Below are 10,166 nucleotides of genomic sequence, written 5' to 3'. Positions count from 1 at the left end.
GGGTTTCACTAATTAAAACGCTTGTGTACGTAAATTCTTAAATGCTCAATATTAACTTTGGGTAGCTAGCTAGTAATTTGAAAATAATTTTCAACATTTTTCCATTATTTCATCTTCAATAATATTTTTTCAAATTTTTTTCTCAATTATTTTTCAATTAAAATATTACAACCAACTTTAGAAACCCACTCTAAATAACATATATAGACATGGTTAGAAAGCAGTTGAGGCAGCGTGAAAACTAGTAAGTTTAATTCCTAAAAAGGAAAGGAATAAAGAGGAAAAGAAAAAGGAAGAAAGTGAGTTGCTAACTTAGATCACTCATTATCAGCTTAAAAGCTTTTCCTCTACAGCTTAAAACCTGTGGAGATTCCCCCTCATCAGTCAATTCCAAAACCCTAGTAAGATTTTCATTTTCAGTTTTATGTTAATAAGAGCATGTCGCCTTTTTTTGGGAGATCGTAAACCCCCGTTAAAGATACGCTTGAAAACATTCAATTTTGAGGTTTACTTTTAATTTTTGCTAAATCTAGGAAGATTTTTGCGCCCATAGCGGATCTTTTCTTCTAATCTACTATTTATTGTCGTTTCTGATGGAAGTTGTGTAAAATTGGGGAACAAATTGGTGTGAGGGTCGAATTTCGTATCATTTCACTACGACGCTGAGGTACCTTTTTTCGAACAGTTGGTTGGCGTGTTCATATCTTGCTGCAGTCTATTTTTTTTGCTTTATTCATTTGCCACAAACAATTAACGAGCTGTATAGAGGGTTTTCCAACCTATTTTGTTCGGGAAAGTTACTTTTGGGGATATTTTGAAGAGTGTGGTGAAGCTCTACAATGTAAAATGTAGAATATTGTATGATTACTCTGTTTGTTGTCAGTGGAGTGCAAAATTTAAATCTCTTTCACAAATATAAATGTGTATGCTGATTTCGGTGTGGTTAGCTGAAACTATCTGAAATCGTAACTCTACATAATCCATTTCTTATTGTTGTAGGTCGCGGAAGTAATGGCGTATAGGCGTAGCATCATAGCTAGAACTAAGTTGTTTTATCAACAGCACCAGCGATTTGCCCCTTCTTTTTCACATATGAGTGGTAGCGATCGCGACGAATTGCCTGCTAAAAGCATTAACAGGAATACTGAGATCCGAAGCCATTTTCGGATTACCGGAAACATTACCAGCAATTCCCTGCTACCAGGAAGTGTCTCTCGACTCATGCGATCTGAGTTTCGAACAGGCTATGGGCATAATTTCCATAGAAATATTTCAAAGGTGCCTTCGGACATTGAGGGTCTACATGACGCTGGGGATCTGTATGGTGCGATCAGTGCTGTGGGGGAGAAGGCTGTGGAGGTAGCTCCGGTGGTGAATGAAGCGGCCGTTGCAGCAGCAGATTCAATCAACTACCTGAACTTGATTGAAGTTTTTCATTGTTGCGCTGGATTGGAATGGTGAGGATGTTTCTCTCAAACCAAATTCTTCAGCTCTAGCTTTACTTCAATTGAATGTTTTGTTGTGGTTGGCTAATTTTTTGGGGGGATTCTTGTTTAGGTGGGCATCAATTGCTGCTACAACTGTTTTGATGCGTTTCATTTTTGTTCCTTCTCAAATATATTTCCTGCAATTCTGTTCCAAAAATTTCACAGCTGTAAGTTCTCTATCCGATTTTGCCTATGCCCATTTTGTATTTGATTTATACAGATTGCGTCATTACTTTCAGCAACAGTTTAAATTGTATTGGGATGAATAAGAACATTTTCCTATGCTGGTCCTTTTATTTTGTTGTGAATGTGAAATATTATCCACATGCATAAGGATTATTGTGCCAAGAAATTGATTGTATACACAATTGTTTGCAGTTTGTAAAACAAGTACGTCACTTGCAAATGTCTGATATTTCAAATGAGGTATGACCGTATGAGCTTTAGGCTATGTTCTTGGTTATCTTGTTGTTAGCGACTCATAATCGATTATTGTTTGACAGAATAATGAAAAAGGTAAAGCTTGGAGAAAACTGGTGAGCAGGTATGTGTGTAATGCTGAAAACACATATAATGTATTCTGAGGCTATCTTTGCTATACCTTTCTTCATTTTTTACCACTTGAAGACCTGTGGCCTCAGCTTTGGTTGATGTAAATGAATATTGGTCTTGCAGTTACGACAAATTACATGGGAGGGGATTGATGGCATCAGTAATATCGGGGATCTGGTTTTACGTATGGGTAAGATCACATTCCTTTTAGTTCGATAAATTTCTTATGCTCTCTCGATTTCTTTCTAAACCGACCTCGTCACTTTCCATTCAGGTTTCATACATGGCAAACAATGTTCCCTCTTTCACTACAGGTGGAACTTTATGGTTCACGGATTTAACAGCTTGTGGTCACACGGATCTCCCAATCCTTATGGCATTGACATTGTGGCTTAGGTTGGAGGTAAGCTAACTTCTCCCATCATATCCTTGGTGTTGTTTTCTTTGTTCCTTCAAGATATGATCACCTTGAGCTCACTTTAAATATTTATCACTAAATTCTTCTCTACAGTTGCACCCGTTTGGTTATCTAGAAGGTGAGTCACCTTGCACGTCTCGTAACATGTTGGTAGCTGTTTCAGCATACCTTGCCGCTGTCGCTGGAGGGTTCCCCACGGTTTGTTATAGCAGACATTCTTTATCTGTTTTGTGCTGAGATACTTAAACTTCTTGTTATCATATGCTCTTTAATTAATGATGGTTTAATTAATTATTTGGTTTTGTTAAACAATCTACATAAAATGAATATATGATTAGATAGCGCATTTGTGCAGGCTGTATACTGTTATTGGTTGACCAGCAACCTCTTTTCAATAGCATTTGGAGCTGGTGAGTCTTCTTCTTCTTCTTCTTCTTCTTCATTTTGTTTGAAGTTGTTGCCTTTATTTTGATAATATGTTTATCATGTTGTGTATTCAGTGATGATGGATCCTCGAGTTCGGAAATTGCTGGGGATATCATATAAATCATCTGAAGCTGATAAATAGACGTACTGAGAGCTGCAGCTGCATTTGGCCCAAAATTTTATTGTTGAAAAATCATTACCCTTTTGTGTTTCATCAATTTGATATAGATTGTTGATGCTTAATTCATCTGACACACACAAACACACACATGAGTGTGGTATGTTTTTCTCGTGTGATAATATATGCAAGGTTTCTACATATTGTGATTTCTAAACAATGAAGATTTAAGTGAAAGAAGATGGAAGGCCGTGACTGTTGTGTGCGTGTGTTGAGGGAGGCAAGAGGCGGTCACCGGTGGCATGCTGCTGATGAACACAAAATGTCAAAATCAGTATCAAATTATTCATCAGACACAACACTAGTGAAGATGGAAAACGGTGAAATCACAACAAGACGAGAAACTCAAAGCCGATGGATTCATACTAGCAGCAAGACCACCCTAAGGTGGAACTCCCTTCGAGTATATATCACTCTTATAGCTTTCCTGACAACTAGAAACCGAGTAAAAATCCAACGTGATTAACTTTCCTTCGTAAGAGGATGGCAAGGAAGCGAGAAACAGTCGAGCTTCAGCTAAAGCTACTTTCAACAATAAACTCTAGATGTTCGAGTTGTAAAGTTATGTTTCTTCCCTCGTAATCTCGTTTGGTGACTAAGGCGATGAAGTAGAGCTTAATGATAAGGTACATTTTGCAATTCTAGGAAGTAAAAGAATTGATCTTTCACATTAATTTCACATTAACATTGAATCCTCTCCAAGAAAGGTATTGCCTCATGCACGTTTTTTCTCTTCACCAGATGCCACACAATAATGGCTAACGTCACGCCATCGCGCACGGCCGCTCCTTTCCGTCTCCACCATCATCCTCGTCGCCTCCCCTTCATGTTAGAGGGAGTCGAGCATCATGTTGTAGGTATGTGCGTTAGGATCGGATGGTTTAAGAGCCTCATAGCTTCAGCATGTCTTCCGCCCTTGCGCAAGCCGTTGATCAGAACACCATACGTTACGATATCAGGATTGATGTCTCATGCCTCCATCACCCTAAGAAACGCCAACGCCTCACTCTAACCATCTCGCAAATCCATCTATCAATATGTTTCATGTGACAACACTAGACAAGACGCCCTTCTCAACCATGACATCATATAATTGTTTTGCCCTCTCGATATCACCCTTCAAACGAAACCCATTAATAAGTGTAGAAAAAGTGACAACGTTGGGATAAATATTTTGTTGCATCATAATTTCCCAGCATCTTCCATATTTCCTTCCTTGCATAATGCATCAATCAATATACTCGGTTCAATGTATTTGACCAAGTATTTTCTTGCATGGTTTGAGGATATCAAATAAATTAAAAAAAATTAAATTTTGTATCCATTCATTTAGATTATACTATAATATATATTTATTAGAATTAAGATATGAAAATAGCCACCTTTTTTCAGTAAACTTAAAATTTACCCACTCAAATAAAAACTTAAAAAAATACTCACTTTTTGTGTTAAATGACTAAACCAACCCTAAGACTAAAATTAAAAAAAAAAAAATCACTCCCCCTGCCCTGTTTACCCCCAGACCCCCGACCCCCCTCCCCCAAGTTAATTTTTTTTTTTACTCCCACCCGACCACCCACCCCGAAGCCAATTTTTTTTTACTCCCCTCTACCCTGCCCTGCCCTCCCCCTAACCACCCACCCCCAAGCCAAAAAAAAAATATTATTACTCTCCCCTGCCCCCCACCCCACCGCCCGACCACCCACCCCCAAGTCAATTTTTTTTAACCCCCCATGCCCTGCCCCCAAGCCAAAAAAAAAATTCTTGAATTCACAACTTAATTTTCTTGAATTCACAATCAGATTTATAAATTCAAAACTTAATGTTTTTAAATTCACGACCACATCTATGAATTCATAACTTAATATTCTTGAAATAACAATCAGATCTATGAATTCACAACTAAAACTAGAATTCACAACTGAATCGTTAGTGTTGGTTGTGAATTCGAGTTTTAAAGCTTGAATTCACAACTAGTTGTTTTTTGTTGTGAAATCTCGAATTCACAACCAATTTGTTAGTTGTGAATTCGAATTTTAAATCTCGAATTCACAACCAACTCTACTGCTAGTTATGAATTCAAGTAGTCGTGAATTTGAGTTTTAAAGCTCGAATTCACAAACTAGTTGTTTTAGTTGTGAATTCTCGAATTCACAACTTAATTTCTTGAATTCACAACCACATCTATGAATTCACAACTAACACAATAATTCACAACCAACTCGATAAATTTACAACTGAATCGCTAGTGTTGGTTGTGAATTTGAGTTTTAAAACTCGAATTCACGACCAATTGTTTTAGTTGTGAATTCTCGAATTCATAACAAGTTTGATGAATTCAAGACTGAATTGCTAGTGTTAATTGTGGCAGGGCAGGAGAGGTAAATGGTAAAATGGTAAGTGTGGGTATTTTTTAAGTTTTTATTTTAGTGGATAATTTTTAAGTTTACTAAAAGAAATAGACTATTTTCAAAATCCACTCTATTTATTAATTAATCTATTTTTATAACCAAACATTAGAGCTTAAAATTATTCTCTCTCTTCATAAGAATAAAGAGTATGTGCGCGAAGCTCAGACCTCATATCACCTAATTCAAAAAAACTAGTACGTCAGTCCGTGCGATGCACGACAAGCATCAAATTTATTAATTTATTATTTTTAGAAACGATGTAAAAATATAAAAATATCATTATTTATGAATTAGATCATTTCATAACAAAAAATTATTCATATTAATTTAAATATTATTTTATTTAAAGTAGTGTAGAATATTATAAACTTAATGAATACAATATTAAATTTAGTGAGTATCGTGTAACAATAATTATATAGTAGATAAATTAGAATTATGATAACAATAATGCAATTTGAGATTTGTTTATATAAACCAAATAACATGTGCACATATTACAAACTTTACAGTATACAATTTATTTATATAATTAATTAACCTGTAAAATTATTATTATATTACAGTTACTTCAACTCTATATCAAAATTTAACATTGTCATTGAAATTTTGAAAAAAAAATCATATTTAAAGTTTAATTTTTAATACATGTTACATATCAATCTAAAATTAATTAATTTATTTGAGAGCAAACAATAAAAAATTTGTTTATATAAATAAATAAGTTTAAACACAAAAATATAGACATGGTTTAGAAAACCTTCCGGAGGAGTTGAGGCAGCGTGAAAGCTAGTAAGTTTAATTCCTAAAAAGGAAAGGAATAAAGAGGAAAAGAAAAAGGAAGAAAGTGAGTTGCTAACTTAGATCACTCATTATCAGCTTAAAAGCTAGCTTTTCCTCTACAGCTTAAAACCTGTGGAGATCCCCCTCATCGCTCAATTCCAAAACCCTAGTAAGATTTTAATTTTCAGTTTTATGTTAATAAAAGCATGTCGCCTTTTTTTGGGAGATCGTAAACCCCCCTTAAAGATACGCTTGAAAACATTCAATTTTGAGGTTTACTTTTAATTTTTGCTAAATCTAGGAAGATTTTTCTTGCTTCAAGGATGTGATCTGATGGTGAACTTGGAAATTTGTGCATGTTTTTGTTGGAAATAGTTAGGGATTTCTGTTTTGGGGATTATGGGCTTGGGCTTGGGTTCTTTTTCACGGATTGTTGCGCAAGTTGGTGGTGAGTGACTTGGTTTCTAGTTGAGATTCTTGCGCTCATAGCGGATCTTTTCTTCTAATCTACTATTTATTGTCGTTTCTGATGGAAGTTGTGTAAAATTGGGGAACAAATTGGTGTGAGGCTCGAATTTCGTATCATTTCACTTCGACGCTGAGGTACCTTTTGAGTCAGGACTTTTCTCGAACAGTTGGTTGGCGTGTTCATATCTTGCTGCAGTCTATTTTTTTTTTGCTTTAGTCATTTGCCACAAACAATTAGCGTGCTGTGTAGAGGGTTTTCCAACCTATTTTGTTCGGGAAAGTTACTTTTGGGGATATTTTGAAGAGTGTGGTGAAGCTCTACAATGTAAAATGTAGAATATTGTATGATTACTTTGTTTGTTGTTAGTGGAGTGCAAAATTTAAATCTCTTTCACAAATATAAATGTGTATGCTGATTTCGGTGTGCTTAGCTGAAACTATATGAAATCGAAACTCTACATGATCCGTTTCTCATTGTTGTAGATCGCGGAAGTAATGGCGTATAGGCGTAGCATCATAGCTAGAACTAAGTTGTTTTATCAACAGCACCAGCGATTTGCCCCTTCTTTTTCACATATGAGTGGTAGCGATCGCGACGAATTGCCTGTTAAAAGCATTAACAAGAATACTGAGATCCGAAGCCATTTTCGGATTACCGGAAACATTGCCAGCAATTCCCTGCTACCAGGAAGTGTCTCTCGACTCATGCGATCTGAGTTTCGAACAGGCTATGGGCTGAATTTCCAGAGAAATATGTCGAAGTTGCCTTCGGACATTGAGGGTCTACATGACGCTGGGGATCTGTATGGTGCGATCAGTGCTGTGGGGGAGAAGGCTGTGGAGGTAGCTCCTGTGGTGAATGAAGCGGCCGTTGCAGCAGCAGATTCAATCAACTACCTGAACTTGATTGAAGTTTTTCATTGTTGCGCTGGATTGGAATGGTGAGGATGTTTCTCTGAAACCAAATTCTTCAGCTCTAGCTTTACTTCAATTGAATGTTTTGTTGTGTTGGCTAATTTTTTGGGGGGATTCTTGTTTAGGTGGGCATCAATTGCTGCTACAACTCTTTTGATGCGTTTCATTTTTGTTCCTTCTCAAATATATTTCCTGCAATTCTGTTCCAAAAATTTCACAGCTGTAAGTTCTCTATCCGATTTTGCCTATGCCCATTTTGTATTTGATTTATACAGATTGCGTCATTACTTTCAGCAACAGTTTAAATTGTATTGGGATGAATAAGAACATTTTCCTATGCTGGTCCTTTTATTTTGTTGTGAATGTGAAATATTATCCACATGCATAAGGATTATTGTGCCAAGAAATTGATTGTATACACAATTGTTTGCAGTTTGTAAAACAAGTACGTCACTTGCAAATGTCTGATATTTCAAATGAGGTATGACCGTATGAGCTTTAGGCTATGTTCTTGGTTATCTTGTTGTTAGCGACTCATAATCGATTATTGTTTGACAGAATAATGAAAAAGGTAAAGCTTGGAGAAAACTGGTGAGCAGGTATGTGTGTAATGCTGAAAACACATATAATGTATTCTGAGGCTATCTTTGCTATACCTTTCTTCATTTTTTACCACTTGAAGACCTGTGGCCTCAGCTTTGGTTGATGTAAATGAATATTGGTCTTGCAGTTACGACAAATTACATGGGAGGGGATTGATGGCATCAGTAATATCGGGGATCTGGTTTTACGTATGGGTAAGATCACATTCCTTTTAGTTCGATAAATTTCTTATGCTCTCTCGATTTCTTTCTAAACCGACCTCGTCACTTTCCATTCAGGTTTCATACATGGCAAACAATGTTCCCTCTTTCACTACAGGTGGAACTTTATGGTTCACGGATTTAACAGCTTGTGGTCACACGGATCTCCCAATCCTTATGGCATTGACATTGTGGCTTAGGTTGGAGGTAAGCTAACTTCTCCCATCATATCCTTGGTGTTGTTTTCTTTGTTCCTTCAAGATATGATCACCTTGAGCTCACTTTAAATATTTATCACTAAATTCTTCTCTACAGTTGCACCCGTTTGGTTATCTAGAAGGTGAGTCACCTTGCACGTCTCGTAACATGTTAGTAGCTGTTTCAGCATACCTTGCCGCTGTCGCTGGAGGGTTCCCCACGGTTTGTTATAGCAGACATTCTTTATCTGTTTTGTGCTGAGATACTTAAACTTCTTGTTATCATATGCTCTTTAATTAATGATGGTTTAATTAATTATTTGGTTTTGTTAAACAATCTACATAAAATGAATATATGATTAGATAGCGCATTTGTGCAGGCTGTATACTGTTATTGGTTGACCAGCAACCTCTTTTCAATAGCATTTGGAGCTGGTGAGTCTTCTTCTTCTTCTTCTTCTTCATTTTGTTTGAAGTTGTTGCCTTTATTTTGATAATATGTTTATCATGTTGTGTATTCAGTGATGATGGATCCTCGAGTTCGGAAATTGCTGGGGATATCATATAAATCATCTGAAGCTGATAAATAGACGTACTGAGAGCTGCAGCTGCATTTGGCCCAAAATTTTATTGTTGAAAAATCATTACCCTTTTGTGTTTCATCAATTTGATATAGATTGTTGATGCTTAATTCATCTGACACACACAAACACACACATGAGTGTGGTATGTTTTTCTCGTGTGATAATATATGCAAGGTTTCTACATATTGTGATTTCTAAACAATGAAGATTTAAGTGAAAGAAGATGGAAGGCCGTGACTGTTGTGTGCGTGTGTTGAGGGAGGCAAGAGGCGGTCACCGGTGGCATGCTGCTGATGAACACAAAATGTCAAAATCAGTATCAAATTATTCATCAGACACAACACTAGTGAAGATGGAAAACGGTGAAATCACAACAAGACGAGAAACTCAAAGCCGATGGATTCATACTAGCAGCAAGACCACCCTAAGGTGGAACTCCCTTCGAGTATATATCACTCTTATAGCTTTCCTGACAACTAGAAACCGAGTAAAAATCCAACGTGATTAACTTTCCTTCGTAAGAGGATGGCAAGGAAGCGAGAAACAGTCGAGCTTCAGCTAAAGCTACTTTCAACAATAAACTCTAGATGTTCGAGTTGTAAAGTTATGTTTCTTCCCTCGTAATCTCGTTTGGTGACTAAGGCGATGAAGTAGAGCTTAATGATAAGGTACATTTTGCAATTCTAGGAAGTAAAAGAATTGATCTTTCACATTAATTTCACATTAACATTGAATCCTCTCCAAGAAAGGTATTGCCTCATGCACGTTTTTTCTCTTCACCAGATGCCACACAATAATGGCTAACGTCACGCCATCGCGCACGGCCGCTCCTTTCCGTCTCCACCATCATCCTCGTCGCCTCCCCTTCATGTTAGAGGGAGTCGAGCATCATGTTGTAGGTATGTGCGTTAGGATCGGATGGTTTAAGAGCCTCATAGCTTCAG

The 10,166-nt window shown here is 36.7% G+C and overlaps 2 protein-coding genes across 8 annotated transcripts; both read left to right on the top strand.

The window, feature by feature from the left end:
• The first annotated feature begins 251 nt into the window (after nucleotides 1-251).
• LOC131012485 (mitochondrial inner membrane protein OXA1-like) lies at nucleotides 252-3,202 on the top strand. 4 transcript variants are annotated; one of them, XM_057940456.1, is made up of 10 exons: nucleotides 252-401; nucleotides 1,000-1,457; nucleotides 1,558-1,654; nucleotides 1,866-1,913; nucleotides 1,991-2,031; nucleotides 2,163-2,229; nucleotides 2,314-2,442; nucleotides 2,551-2,655; nucleotides 2,813-2,867; nucleotides 2,958-3,202. In XM_057940456.1, the coding sequence occupies exons 2-10, from the start codon at nucleotides 1,012-1,014 to the stop codon at nucleotides 3,023-3,025; spliced, it is 1,056 nt and encodes a 351-aa protein (XP_057796439.1). In that variant the 5' UTR covers nucleotides 252-401; nucleotides 1,000-1,011; the 3' UTR covers nucleotides 3,026-3,202. The 4 variants fall into 4 exon arrangements, with proteins under 4 accessions (XP_057796439.1, XP_057796441.1, XP_057796438.1 ...); XM_057940458.1 differs by having other exon boundaries at nucleotides 390-505; nucleotides 2,551-2,575; XM_057940455.1 differs by having other exon boundaries at nucleotides 390-505.
• Nucleotides 3,203-6,256: 3,054 nt separating this feature from the next.
• LOC131012487 (mitochondrial inner membrane protein OXA1-like) lies at nucleotides 6,257-9,405 on the top strand. Of its 4 annotated transcripts, none has more exons than XM_057940459.1 (10): nucleotides 6,257-6,528; nucleotides 7,207-7,664; nucleotides 7,764-7,860; nucleotides 8,072-8,119; nucleotides 8,197-8,237; nucleotides 8,369-8,435; nucleotides 8,520-8,648; nucleotides 8,757-8,861; nucleotides 9,019-9,073; nucleotides 9,161-9,405. In XM_057940459.1, the coding sequence occupies exons 1-10, from the start codon at nucleotides 6,448-6,450 to the stop codon at nucleotides 9,226-9,228; spliced, it is 1,149 nt and encodes a 382-aa protein (XP_057796442.1). In that variant the 5' UTR covers nucleotides 6,257-6,447; the 3' UTR covers nucleotides 9,229-9,405. The 4 variants fall into 4 exon arrangements, with proteins under 4 accessions (XP_057796442.1, XP_057796445.1, XP_057796443.1 ...); XM_057940462.1 differs by having other exon boundaries at nucleotides 6,258-6,528; nucleotides 8,757-8,781; XM_057940460.1 differs by having other exon boundaries at nucleotides 6,260-6,424.
• The last annotated feature ends 761 nt before the right edge of the window (nucleotides 9,406-10,166 follow it).

The sequence above is a fragment of the Salvia miltiorrhiza genome, chromosome 2 (genome assembly GCF_028751815.1).
Source record: "Salvia miltiorrhiza cultivar Shanhuang (shh) chromosome 2, IMPLAD_Smil_shh, whole genome shotgun sequence".
NCBI lineage: Eukaryota > Viridiplantae > Streptophyta > Magnoliopsida > Lamiales > Lamiaceae > Salvia > Salvia miltiorrhiza.
The sequence above is the reverse complement of the archived record's forward strand: the minus strand, read 5'-3'. Positions and strand labels throughout refer to the sequence as shown.

Coding starts and splice junctions, on each gene's coding strand:
- LOC131012485 (XM_057940455.1), top strand. CDS start 425: ATGTTAATAAGAGCATGTCGCCTTTTTTTGGGAGATCGTAAACCCCCG. Junction 1,458..1,557: donor TGTTGCGCTGGATTGGAATG/GTGAGGATGTTT, acceptor ATTCTTGTTTAG/GTGGGCATCAATTGCTGCTA. Junction 2,868..2,957: donor TTCAATAGCATTTGGAGCTG/GTGAGTCTTCTT, acceptor TTGTGTATTCAG/TGATGATGGATCCTCGAGTT.
- LOC131012487 (XM_057940459.1), top strand. CDS start 6,448: ATGTTAATAAAAGCATGTCGCCTTTTTTTGGGAGATCGTAAACCCCCC. Junction 6,529..7,206: donor TGAAAACATTCAATTTTGAG/GTTTACTTTTAA, acceptor TCATTGTTGTAG/ATCGCGGAAGTAATGGCGTA. Junction 8,649..8,756: donor CATTGTGGCTTAGGTTGGAG/GTAAGCTAACTT, acceptor TCTTCTCTACAG/TTGCACCCGTTTGGTTATCT.